The sequence below is a fragment of the Poeciliopsis prolifica genome, unplaced genomic scaffold (genome assembly GCF_027474105.1).
Source record: "Poeciliopsis prolifica strain line A6 unplaced genomic scaffold, Auburn_PproV2 SCAFFOLD008, whole genome shotgun sequence".
Classification (NCBI taxonomy): Eukaryota; Metazoa; Chordata; class Actinopteri; order Cyprinodontiformes; family Poeciliidae; genus Poeciliopsis; species Poeciliopsis prolifica.
The window spans coordinates 3064090-3077828 of NW_026562383.1; the positions used below are offsets into that span (position 1 = coordinate 3064090).

The 13739-nt window shown below is 41.7% G+C and overlaps 2 protein-coding genes across 2 annotated transcripts; both read left to right on the top strand.

Annotated features, from left to right (window-relative positions):
- The first annotated feature begins 233 nt into the window (after positions 1-233).
- Positions 234-8638, top strand: LOC129361992 (plasminogen activator inhibitor 1 RNA-binding protein-like). Its single transcript, XM_055033280.1, has 9 exons — positions 234-598; positions 1055-1235; positions 2357-2497; positions 4130-4198; positions 4440-4514; positions 4623-4800; positions 5002-5067; positions 5167-5349; positions 6756-8638. The coding sequence occupies exons 1-9, from the start codon at positions 343-345 to the stop codon at positions 6813-6815; spliced, it is 1209 nt and encodes a 402-aa protein (XP_054889255.1). The 5' UTR covers positions 234-342; the 3' UTR covers positions 6816-8638.
- An 809-nt stretch (positions 8639-9447) lies between these two features.
- LOC129361994 (UDP-N-acetylglucosamine/UDP-glucose/GDP-mannose transporter-like) lies at positions 9448-13625 on the top strand. The gene is made up of 13 exons (XM_055033283.1): positions 9448-9675; positions 10466-10499; positions 10581-10667; positions 10736-10803; positions 10883-10954; positions 11033-11101; positions 11183-11285; positions 11360-11452; positions 12322-12389; positions 12483-12561; positions 12641-12723; positions 12857-12909; positions 13238-13625. Exons 1-13 carry the CDS (start codon positions 9494-9496, stop codon positions 13246-13248), a joined length of 1002 nt encoding a protein of 333 aa, XP_054889258.1. The 5' UTR covers positions 9448-9493; the 3' UTR covers positions 13249-13625.
- Positions 13626-13739: the final 114 nt, after the last annotated feature.

Below are 13739 nucleotides of genomic sequence, written 5' to 3' on the forward strand. Positions count from 1 at the left end.
TAAACTCCCCCTTTTTAAAATTCAAAAGGGATTGTTTGGTAAAACTGTACTAACATTTAGATAAAAAGAAAAATTCTATTGGGTTTCATCTTACAGAATAACCTGCTAAATATAACTAAAACTGGGCTTATTTTGGAGAGGGAATTAACTTCGTCACATTGTAAACAAACGCACGGCCTCCACCGCGTGCTCAGAGTGGCGCGCGCTGCTCGGTGTCCCGGATGACGCTCGCACCGGAAGAGAAGGGGGCAGCTCTCTCAGCCATCTTGTGGCAGCATCCAGCGATTCGGTCGCATCAAGCCTCGTAGAATCGGAGGTGAATCCCGTAGAAGGGGCGCCATCATGCCCGGACACTTGCAAGAAGGCTTCGGCTGCGTCGTGACCAACAGGTTCGACCAGCTATTGGACGACGAATCCGACCCGTTCGAGGTCCTGAAAGCAGCGGAAAACAAGAAGAAGGAGGGGGCCGCTGCTGGGTCCGCGAAATCCGCGGCGCAAGCCGCCAAGCAGCCGAAGAAGGAGTCCCAGAAGGACAGGAAAAACCCTCTGCTGGACAAAAAAGAGGAGTCTCAGGCGCCGGTTCCTCTGAAGAAAGAAGGTAAGATGTGGCTGCCGTGGTTGCCGCTTTCAGGTTTATTTTTAGTCTCATTTCCAACTGTCATGTGCGGCTCCGCTTAGCCACATTAGCTGCTGCTGGGAGGTCAACATGGACCCTGGGCTGTTGTTATTAGAGGACAGGCGGCTACCAGGGGAGCCTCGCGCGCCTGTCGGAGGATTGGTGGGTTAAAATGTGGAGGTAAAGCCAGCTGTGGAGTCCGGAGCAGCCGGACTGCGCGTGTCGCAGATAAAGCTTCCCTCCGAGTGGATCCGCAGTGTTGGGTTACGGTGAGCAGGGAGATGCTGCTGCTGCTGCTGCAGGCTTTGCAAAGCAAATGTGAAAGATACACACCTGCTGCGAACAGAGCTCCCCGCTTCGGAGCTCTTCAAACTTTTTATTATCTCCCTGAAATAACATTGAAAATCCACGATAATTACAGCGTTTAATCTCTTCCAGGAATCAGGCGGGTGGGCAGAAGACCGGACCAGCAGGGTCAGCCCGGATCCCAGCATCAGGGCGGGCAGGGAGAAGGTCGACCCGCGGATAAGAGGCCGGACCGGAGACCTCCCCGGGAGCGGCGCTTCGAGAAGCCCGCCGAGGACAAGCCGGAGGGAGGCGCAGACTTCCCCGTAGACAAGTGAGCTGCTGATCTGCATGGAGGTGTTACTGAGAATCAGCCTCAAGTTTGGTTCAGCCGGTTTTTCCATTAAGGAGAGAAGCATAACAATGAGCTACAGAGATTTTTATGAAGATATCAGCGCTTATTAACATCACGTGATGTAAATTAAAAACATGGTGACATAACATTTTCTCTGCATGTCCAGGTTTGGAGGAGTCGCATAAAAACTCGATTTATGGACAGCCAAATTGATCAGATTCAGACAATAGCAGCACCAATCCGCTATTTTCACTTCCGATGCCGATATCTGAGGTTTAGCATTGGCCCATACCGATGCCATACAGAGAAACAGTGCTGGTTTATGAACACAGACATAACTGTACTGAATTACACATTTGTCTCGTAACTGCACCACCACACTTAAATCCACCAATAGTTTAACGGGTTTGGTCAAACCTGTAACTTTAATTTGTGAAGTCAGCATAACGACAAAAATACTAGGTTATCTACCTTGGCCAAACATGGAAAAAATAAACCGCAACAAACTTTCTTTGAAAGTTTTTGCAGAAAGCAAAGACTTAGACTGAATAGATCTGCTCTTATAGATTGGCATTGTAACCGATATCGAATCTAGAATTTTAACCTATATTGCTATATTGATACAGATAATAACATCAGATCGGTGAATCTAGTTCAGATCTTTATTCATGTGCAAAGGGGAAATTAATTTTACAGCAGCTGGCAGTAGAAAAGACAACAAACCAACACTTAATGTTTAAGCAGAGGGGTGTGGCCTCGAGTTAAATATTAACTATTAATACCCCTTTAACCAATTAGAAGTTAAAAAGACAAAACTGGTTTATTATTCTCCTTTTAGCAGATTCATCTTTCTTGTGAATCTGTGTATCATGATAGAATAAGAAACACTAAATACATTATTGCCCTAAAATATAAATAGTTTTATTTTTTGTGTTCAGATTCTCCCAAAAGCTTTAAATCTAAATGCTAAAAGGAGAATAAGCTAATGAGTGCTTGATACTTCAAATGTGAAATCCTCTCACTTTAAGAGGCAACAAAATAAAAATAGAAATTGTATTGTGTTTTGTATTTATTTATTTATTTTTGTTTTGTCCCACCAGGCCTTCTGGAGACAGGCCTCCCAGGGGGCGCGGCGGCGGCCGGGGGGGCCGAGGCGGACGAGGACGCGGCATGGGCCGCGGCGAGGGCTTCGACTCACGTGGGAAACGGGAATTCGACAGACACAGCACCAACGACAAATCGTGAGTGGATCGTTGCACTGTAAAACGTGACTGGCAAGTAAGACGAAACGTTTTCATCCAAGTCAACTTGTTGTTTAATGTGTGCGTGACAGAGAGCGATGCTTTCACATTAAGTGAAAAATGTATGCCCGTTTTTCTTCATCAAGCAGTAAACAATCCTATCTTGTCAGACAAAATACATTTTTTCTGCTTTGGGTAAAATATTTACATGAAGATGCATTTACAGACTTCTGAGTGTCAAACAGCAACTTCACCTATTTCAGATTTAGCTCAATGAACTGTCCGTAAAATCAGGATTTAAATATACTTTTACTAGTTTTCCAGTCATGAACAGTGTCTACTATTTATATTAGGAACTAGGGGTGGGAAATATGCACTGAAAGTTAATTATCATTATATTTTCCAGATGGCATAAAGAAATGTGACTGGTATCACTAATATGCACACAGTAACTGTATTAGATTTTTTTTTTAAGTTGATGTTTATTGATTAATATCAACAAAAAACGGGAGAAAAATAGACTAGCAATACCATCAATAAGTACAGTTTTGGAGAGAGTTGAGCATCATTAATACTTACAGCTGGTTGTGACAGCAACAAATAACTTGTAAGAAATTTATCACAAAAAGTAATACAATAAATACCCATCCCTATTAGAAACCGATGTGATGTCATGTGTTGATGTTAATTGTTTTAAGCAATCGACACCTTTGTTAATTCCCTGTGTTGACACGGTTAACATAGGTATCTGTAAACAGCAGTGTTTTTGTTACAAAAATACTTATAACGCCTTCAGCAACCACTTCCACATCGAAGAGCTTTTATACGTCTCTTTTTTACATGAAACTTTTTCATGGTGTGTGTGAGATCTTGTAGAATACAGACTGCATGTAGAGTTCAGTTTCAGTGTCCATGCCAGTGTCCAATTCTCAAGTCTGGATAAGCAGAGAAAAGGAAAATGAAGTATGGAAAAGTGTTTCCTTCCAAAGATTATTATTATTATTTCTTTTTACAACTTTTATTTCAATTTCTGAAAATCAATTGGTCTATCCTACTGAACAGAACATTTAAGCGGCCATATTTGTGGGTGTGTAGTTGTAGTAGTGGAACCCACACTTATTTCAAATGAAAGGACCTTTTTTCTGGTGCTTTTTTTCCTCATGTATGACTTTGAGCCCTCTTCAAATAAGAGTTTTTGAGCTGGATCGGTGGTTCAACCTGATCAAAGGTGGTTCAAACAGAAAATCTGCTTTTAGAAATGGTGAAAATACATTAAAGTTTCATAAATTGAGGCTTAAGGAATCTATCATAATTTAAGAGTGTGTTTGGAAAATTGTTGAATTTGGTTCAGATTCCTTAAAAAAAGCTGTGGAACAGCCCTTTACCACCTAACCGGCTCACACCCGGCTTCACTTTTGGATCATTTTACGATAAAATCAAAACGTTGTGAAGCATGTGCTCTCAAAATGTCAAACAGTACAGAAAGCAAAGATTTTTTTAATTCATTTTTTTTATTTTGAAAAGCACTTTTCTGAAAATAAACTTAAAAGCTCTGAATTTTCATCTCTTTCCAGGCTTATTTCACTAGAAAGAGATAAATAAATGCTCCTTTCCTCTTTTTTTCTCACCCAGTTCAAAAAGCGAGGAGAAGCGCGGCGGCTCCGGCTCGCACAACTGGGGCACGGTGAAGGATGAAGTGAGGTGAGTAATTTTTTTAATACATTTATTTCCAAAACTAAACAGGGACACCGAATCGCTTCGCGCGTTGCCATCGCCAACGAAACGCTTCTATTTTTGGAACAAACACACAAGCGGCGGTTTTGATGTCGCGCATGGGGAGGGATGGAGGAGGTCGAACATGGAACAGTTAAAGCGTTTTAACATTTTGGGATTCTGTTTAGAGCAGTACGCTGGGAGGGTTGACAAAGTGCTTTGCTTTCAGTGAGGCCGAACAGACCGCCGCCCCAGAGCCGACTCCAGAGGGAGAGGAAAACGCGCCCGCCGGCTCCGAGAACAAGTAAGAGTCGCAGAGCGCAGGACCCTCTGACGGTCAACACCATGTTCTCTTAGGACGTAGATGAAGCAGAGTGAGGACTGGGTTCCCACACAGCTGTTTTTCTTCCAGAGAGAACGAGGTGGAAGAGGTGAAACAGGAAGGCCCCAAAGAGATGACGCTGGACGAGTGGAAGGCCATGCAAGACAAGGAGCGCACCAAGGTGGAGTTCAACATCCGCAAGCCCAACGAGGGAGCTGACAGCCAGTGGAAGAAGGGATACGTGCTGCACAAGTCCAAGAGCGAAGACGTAAGCAAGCGTTGTGTCCAAGATGGTTTGTTCCCAAAGGGCACCGATTAATTCCCTCTATTTTAAGCGATCGGTTGATACGTGAATGAGAAAAGTCCAACATACTGTCAAGTTTTCCTACTTAGCAGACTTTTTTTCATGCGTTTTGTTTTTTAAGTAGGAAAAAAATAGGCCAGTGTTTATTTTTGTCGTCTTTTCCAGAGGCCTGTTGGTGCTTTGATCGACGCGTCAGAAACAGAAGCAGAACCTCATGCTCTTTTCAGCAAGGTAATCAGGCACATATACACTGAAAACATTTATCAGTGACTTGTTAGGAAACAAACATCTAAACACCTTTTTGATCTTCGTACGCTACTATTCTACCAGCCGGGCACCGCCGACGAGTCCTCCGACCACCATTTCCGCAAACCAGCCAATGACATCACATCCCAGCTGGAGATCAACTTTGGAGACCTGGGGCGGCGCGGGCGTGGCGGCGCCCGCGGGGGCAGAGGGGGCCGCGGCGGGGGAGGCAGCCGGACGGCACGCGGGGGAGGACGTTCCGAAAAGGTAACGACAAAAGCCACAGCTCAAAAACAAAGAAAGAAAGAAAAAAAAAAAAAAGCATGAGCAGGAAATAAGAGCGGTGAGGTGGAAAAGTCGCTGTGGAAACAAAGCAGTTCAGCCATTCAGAAGTGGCTGGCTGACCTCGGGCCAGCCAGGTCAGTGGAAGGTCAGCAGAAGCCGGCTGTGGAATGCAATCAGTTCACACACGTTTTGTTTAGTTTTTGCAAGTTTTGCAAAGTGTGATTTTATTTCATTTTTTTTTTTAGGTAACTGTGACTGAATACAAACACAAATATGTGGGACATTGGTCAGACAAAGAAATGGGATTTGCATCACTAAGCTATGCACAGTAACTGCATTTAATCTTCATTTATTAATTTTTTTTTTGATTAAATAAAACGAAAAACTGAAGAAAAATAGTAAAACTGACGATCCCAACAACTCAGTCAACTCATCATTGACTGGAATTCATAGTTGGAACGATGAATCAAAATTCTTATGAGAAACTAGTCACAATAAATGATAAACAATATGATAAATACCCAGGACTGGATACCCAGGTCCTGGCATTCGGTTTTTCTCACTGAATTTTGATTTCACTTAATTTTGGGAGATCAGCCAATATTTGCATCCGAAATACGATTTTTATGTTAGAATTGTCACAAGGTAATTCTATAAAGTTTTGTCTCAAGGTCAGATGAATATAAATGTACACAGCAGTGTTCAGTAGGGTTGCACTGATAATTTGACCTTAATGTCTAACTTTGGTTTGTTAAAAATATCCACCCCCTTTTGCCAACTTTATTGCTATATTTAGGGATTTTTCAGGCAAAAACAAATCGTTGTCGACCAAAATCAGAGTCAGCATATGAGGCTTTTTAAATATCGGTGATTATTACGACTTTATGCTGGTAGTATTATGACTTTTTTATTCTCGCATTATTGTGGATGTACTCTGGTTATATGGCTTATTCTGGTGTTTTGTCTGGGTTTTTTTACTTTATTGTCCTCCCAACTTTATTCTTGATACATAACTACTTTTTTATTCTTGCCTTTTTGAGGGTTTTTTTCTGATAATATTATGGTTTTATTCTCTAAATGAATAAAGTAATTTAGACTTTATTCTTCTTAATCTGATACTAGATCTTAGCTTTATATTTGGCAGATTAGCGGTAGACGTTCAATAATTTGTACCGTAACTTCCAGTTGTTAAATTAACTGGAAAATGAAATAAAATAAAAAATCCAATCTTAAATGCAGCGAATACACTTTAAAACTTGAGTAAAGTCACTCCAAATTCCAGGGAAATGGTTCAAGCCTGCAGCCAAATCTTGAGATTATTCTACAACGGTTACATTGTGAAACTTTTTCTTTTTTTAAGTGTAAATGTCGTGTGTTTGTCCCGCCAGGCCAGCGGAGTGTCAGTCCCCAACGTGGACGATCCCGAGGCCTTCCCGGCCCTGGCCTGAAGACGCCGTCTATTCCTCCTCCAGTCCATCTGCCCTTCCGGGGGCCCCTCCTCTACGAGGCTTGCATGCTTACCACATCTTCAAGTATATAAGGAGAAAAGAAAAAAACCAACAGTAAAAAAAAAAAAATAATAATAAAATACGATAAAAAAAAGACAGACTGTCATCCCATACCACTCACAACACCAGAGGACTCGAGTTTTACCGGTTTGAAAGAAAAGACACAAAAAACCAAACAGATGGAAAAAGGACCTCTTGTTACACTGAAGTTTTGTATTTAGGAACATGAAAGCAGGGATGTTTTTATTTTCCTTCCCCTCCCAGAGATCATGCATACTTCATTAATATTTTTGTGCTGCTTGAATTCCTGCATTTCAATTCTGCAGTTTGATTGAAGTGTGAACATTGCTTTCCTTTCAAAAGCTTTTTTTTTTTTTTTTTTTTTTTTTTTTTTTTTTTTTTTTTTTGTTAGTTTCTTTTTGCCTCCCCACCTGATGACTTCAGCACAGTATTAGGTCATCTGTAGAAAAGACTTTCTACTGGCGTTCCCCTCTGAGCCCCCCAGTAATACACACTGATGTGGTAGTGCTACACTACATGAGAAATGTGTGCTACGTGTCTGAAGTACAGCTTAACTTAGGTTTTAAAGTGTAAATAGTGGCCTCCTGACTACCCATCGCCTAGCCAGGCACGAATCCAAGATGGGGGAACCAGCAAAGTGACTTCATACAACAGCTTGGTATTTTTCTGCTTCTTGTGCAGTGAAAGTCAACGCCTCTTTTCTTCTTCTTTTTAATAGTGGACCAGTGGTTAGTAATGTTTGTATCCCCTGATCCAGATGTGCTACCTGTGTTTTCAGGGCCCAATGTATTTTAAGGCTGGTCCTCCTAGGTCATACGGACTTGTACAAATTTGTACCTTCAGGACCACTAAGCAAATGTTTTTGTTTATTTTGAAGTGTGTGTGTGTGTGTGTGTGTGTAGCTGAGTGTGAGACTGAATGTGTGAGTTTTGACAGCTATTTATGTAGAATTTGAAGTATTCCTCTGCTCTGAACTTTGCCATTCTTTTACAGAAAGACGGAAAGTTCTCGCCTGAAATAGTGAGAAGTGATTAAGACGTAGATGGACCACGGACATATCTTCAGAGCTCAACGCACTTGTTTTTTTTTTGTTTTGTTTTTTTCTATCACCAACTGTCCTTTGAAGTTGTATTGTTTTTGCAGTCCTTGTTTTGTTTCTTTTCTTTATCAACAAGTGCGGACTCATCGTTGCGTTGTGTTCAAGAAACGTCAGCCGTCATTGTGGAACAATCATCGGGCCACAGAATGTAATGTAAGCTAAAGGTGCTTTCAGCCGCCTGTGTCGATGTTGACAGCGAGCTTTTTTTTTTTTTATAACTACACCCCCACGGTCTTAAAGAGACGGGGTCTATTTGAGCCTGCAAACTTTGTACCATGAGCGCAGTGTGGCCAGGTCGCAGTGATTCCGCATGCGCTTTTTCTTTTTTTTTTTTTTTTTTTTCCGGTTGTCACAGCCTTTCCAACCGTGACATCTGCTGCGCAGTTCCAGAGCGTTGTACTAAGACCGCAGGAGGGTTAACTAAAGTCAGCATACTTCAAATAAGGTTCTAGGTAATCGCAGGAGAGATGGAAACGTCGGAAAAACGGAGGAACGTTAAAGCTTTTTTTGTGCTCTATAAAGGCTCACTGGCGTTGCGCCGATACAGACGGCTGGGGCAGATTTCTCATTTGACTGTTTGAGCCACATGACTATGAAACTTTCTCTATAAACATCCCTGTTCTAATAAAGTGCTCTAGAGGTGTGACTGGTCCGCTTTGTGGTTTTTTGGGTTGGTTGGTTTGAATCAGTGCCGTCTTGCTGCTGCTGCAGGTGTTTGGCCTCTGAGGGAATTTTACAGCTGTTTTAGTAACTTGTTTTGTTTTTTTTTAAGGTAATTTTCTTACTCGAATGTCGATTATAAGGATTACAAGGTTGCTTGTAGTTATTGGCTGGGAGTCATGATTTATCAAATCTCAAAATGGTCAACTGATTCAATTGACTAAAAAATTAAGAGTGCAAGTCATTAAAAAGAAAGACCCATTTCTGAAATGAACCTTTCAGTTTGACTTGGCTTCATCTTAAACAGTTTTAAGATGTTGGTCAAAAAGTAAAAACTTCATTAATTGAATTTATAAATATGAACCTGTTGAGTGTAATTGTTCCAAGGAACAGCATCTGGATGTAAACTTTAAACTGATTCCACAATGACTTGGATGTGATTATCTCGAGAGACATAAAAAAAGAAAAAAGTTTTTATATTGCAATCATGTTGGTAGCAATTCTCAGATTTTTTTTTTTTTTTTACTACAAAAAGTTTGACACTAAAAATTAACAGTCTTGAGTCAGTTTCTCACCAAACAATCTCAAAACCAAAGGAAAGTAATATGCGTTACATATTTTCTACATCAAGGTTTGTTTATCTAAATGATATTTATCTTAATTATTGCTACTTAGAAGAACACTTTAAGAACCATGGTTTGGTGTTTGACTTTAGATGTTAGTGTCTCCTCTCAGTCAACTCATTTCATTCGTTCCCCTCCTCGGCTGCTCTGCGCATGTGCAGGAGAACTGTGAGAAGGCTTCCGCTTTGACTCCCTCTACGGTCGTTACGTAGACGATGGCTGAACTCCACAGGCGCCGAGACGAGCGCGGCCGCGGCAGCCCGCCGGCGGCGGCAGCATCCTCACCCTCCTCCGGAGACAACCCCACAGTGTTCGCGAAACTGCTTGCCGCGGCATTTTATGGGGTCAGCTCGTTTCTAATCGTTGTCGTCAACAAAAGCGTCCTCACCAACTACAGGTAAAAGTGCAAAGTTCAGAGAAGCGGAATGTCGGCGCGAGCGCGGCGGATTCATTACTAATACCAGACCGAGGAAGTGAGGCGGAAACAAGAAAATGGACTTCCTAATCAATATCAGCAATAGTTGCTCTACCAAAGTTTGTTTTTGTATTTGTTTGTTTTTTTTACTCAAAAAATGTCCACTAAAAATACTAGCTTTTTTTTAGTACGCTGCTTTATTAAAGTTAAAAGTTAAAACCTTAACTAGTTTTAAAGCGTTTCCATCTTTATATTTGGCAGGTTAACCCTGTCACTTTAAATCATCTGCACTGCAGCTGATAACCATATGCATGTTGTTTCAGTGCAAATATTTGTAATTTTCCTATTTTTATTTTTAAAATATTACCTGTTGGCTAATCCAATTTATAGCCCACCTGATGGAGTTTTTTGTTGTTGTCTTGAAGGAGGTAAAAGTCACAGAAATGCATTATTAGCATAATGACTTGATGATCATGGAAAACTATGGATTTTATCAGAATTTGATGTCAAAACTATCACAAGTAGCACATGATTATGAAGTGGGAGGAAAATAGCAACTTGTGTCTTTTTTTTTCACGTGTCCTGCCTCATGCTGGTCTTTCTAACTAAATTCCAATAAACTAGTTGAAAGCTTTTGGTTGCAACATGGCCAAATGTGAAAAGAAAAATGAATAGTATGAACGTTTTTGGAAGATTGCTGTGAATCTTAGCTCTTCGTGTAAAGCGGTGTGGCTGGAGCGTTGGTGCCACTGAGCCCGTTTGTGTTTTCCAGGTTTCCGTCGTCAACGTGTGTTGGGATTGGTCAGGTGAGCTCTTAAGCTAAACGCTTTCCTGCACGATGTCATCGCCTCCTCCTCTGCTGTAACGTCTTGCTCTGATCTCTGCAGATGCTGGCCACAATCGTGGTCCTCAGGACCGGGAAGATGCTGGGTGTCATCGCATTCCCAGACCTGGACGTGACGATACCGGGCAAGGTGAGAAGGTTATTTCCTCCAAGAACATTCCCGGGTTCAATAATCAGACGTGATGCGTGTCGTCCCAGATGTTCCCTCTGCCTCTGCTGTACGTTGGGAATCAGATCTCGGGGCTGTTTGGGACGCAACGCCTCAAGTGAGTCCCTAACACTCCATCATATAAAACCCATTCTTGTCTTTAAATGTGACACGGTTGCTTGTTCCTGCCATCTCAGCTTACCCATGTTCACGGTTCTGAGGAGGTTCAGTATTTTTCTCACCATGGTGTTTGAGGGATTCCTGCTGAAGTAAGTCAAACCTCTGCATTCCATCTGCACATGTTCCCAGAACTTTTCCTGCTAACGACGGAGTCTAATCCCTTGCAGGAAGACCTTCTCCGCTTCCGTAAAGATGACCGTGTTCACCATGATATTCGGTGCTTTTATTGCCGCGAGGTAAGACGACTCCTCGCAGCCCAAAGCGTGCGTTTCATGCCCTGTGCTCGAGCAACACATCTCGCTCTGTGTTTGCCGTAGCGCCGACTTAGCTTTCGATCTTGAAGGATACGTTTTCATAATGCTGAACAACATCCTGACGGCAGCCAGCGGGGCGTTTGTAAAGCAGAAACTGGAATCGAAGGTGAGCAGCAGCAGCAGATCTGGAGCCTGGTTGATGAGGACAGTGAAAGAAACGTGGCTCTGTTGTCTTTACAGGAGCTTGGAAAATATGGGCTGCTGTATTACAATGCTTTGATCATGATCTTCCCTACTCTGGCATATGCGTATTACTCCGGAGACTTGCAGATGGTAGGTGTTCCTGCGATATACACCCATAATGGATTAGAGAGGTTTTTATCTGAGGCTTTTCATAATTTATTTTTGAACCATTTTACAAATGAACCTTTTTCCAGCGGGGAATATTTATAGACCGACCAACTTTAATTATATGTAAAATGTTAAAGCCTTGAGCAATAAGCAAACTTAAGGTTACGTCCGACCCAAGTCTGACGATTTTCTTCAGCCCAATTCCGATCTATTTACCTGATTTGTGCCACTTCCTTTTGTGGCATTACATCGAATACGTACTTATGTAATCATAAGTATCCGATGCTTATGATTACATTGGATACCACATCCACATCAGATGTAGTATCTGAAGTGGATGTGGATCTTTTACGTCACTATAGGGTTCTGTTTCCTAGAGACGAACATCTCATGTTTAAGTCTGAAATATGGAAGTCAATGCCAGACAAAAAGCAAAAGACGTACTCGGAGTGTCATCGTCTACAAACAAATCGTGTACCAGCTCACGGTCAAAGGCCGCTAAGCGAGGAAGAAGATATCACCCCATAAGCAACTGAAAGATGCGAACCCGGTTAGGGATGGCCCAAAAAGAAATCCTGAAGCTCCAGTTCTTCTTACAGCGGCAACACAGCAGAACCCCCTGTTATTACCATATTATGAGCACAAATTTAGATGAAATTTTGAGTATCTCCATTACAAAGAATATCAATAAATTCGATAAACGTGCACACAGTCTGGTTCAGGTGTGTGATTCAGTGAATCTGAAAAAAAAAAGTTCAGATAAATCATCAAAAGTTCGAAATAAAGATGTAATGAATACTCAGGATGACTGTAAAGTCGGTGTCCCTGTGATTGTGTGTGTTTGTGAACAGGGACTGGATTACGAAGGCTGGGCTGATCAGCTGTTTGTTGCGCAGTTCATCCTCTCCTGTGTCATGGGGTAATGTAGCTACGCAAACTCTTGGCAGCGTTGTTTAACTGACACCCAGGTTCTGCTAAGTCTCTCTCCTCCTCCCCCTGCGTGTTCACGCAGATTTGTTTTAATGTACTCCATCATGCTGTGCACGCAGCTCAACTCGGCGCTCACCACCTCCATCATAGGCTGCATCAAGGTCAGTCACTTCTCTTCGCCAACGCTCTCTGGGAAGAGCCGGCGTATACTTTAAGCACTTCTTGCGATTTTACCCCCAGAATATTCTGGTCACATACATCGGGATGGTGTTCGGTGGAGACTACATATTCACCTGGCTGAACTTCCTGGGGCTGAACATCAGGTAATCACCCGAACGGGTTTAGTTGTTTGGGTTGGTCTGCAGCGGAGGAGAATTAAAACCGAGCTGCGTGATTCTCACATGTGAACAGCGAGTCTTAACACTTGGGTCACGTTTCGTTCTTCATTCCCAACAGCATTGCCGGGAGCCTGGTGTATTCCTATATCACCTTCACACAGCAGCAAAGCAGTAAGTACAGTTTGAAATACCTTTAATCATAATCCTGATGGAAAATCTCTTATTTTAGCTTTAGGCGCTTCCCTCCCTCCCAACATGTTCCTTCCACTTTTGGGTCTGTCAGACAAAATCTCAATAAGACACCTTGTGCTCTGGCCCAAAATGTGATCAAATCCAAGGGAAGTGAAGGTTTAGCACTGCTTTATTATACTCTACGGCCGACTAGAGATCTCGCCAATTCTACTTTTTTAAAGTTGTTCCAGCCTCTTGCTCTGTAATGAAGGGGTTCTTTGTTTCAAGTGTCTCTCTAACCTCAAGCGTTTTTCATCATTTCGAACAGAAAAGGCATAAATCCTGGAGTCCACACCGAGTGAAGCAGAAAAATGATGATCGCCTGCTTTTGTCTGCAAACCTTAAGGAAAAAAGATGCAACTAGTGGGCTGATCATGTTTTCATGTTTTGAAGATGTGCTGCATGATCTGTTTAAACTTTCTTAGCAGTAAAGAGTATTTAGTGATACATCCCATACATTTTTTTATATGCAATTGTAAAAAAAAAAAAGTTTTTATAATTAAAATCATTTTATTATGTTTTTAAAGGATGTGGTGCCTTGATTTAATAAGCCATTTAACTGTACACATTCAAACAGGACACTAATAAATGTGTATTTTGTATTACAATACTCAGACTTCTGCTTCAGTCTGTCTGCGACATGTATTAAAAAAACTTGACTTCATCCAGATCTTTATATTCAGGTTTTTGGAATGGTTTATATTTAATTATGTATCACATTTAAATTTAAGAAAAAGAAGTTCAAAGCTCCACTTTAATACCAGGTTAGT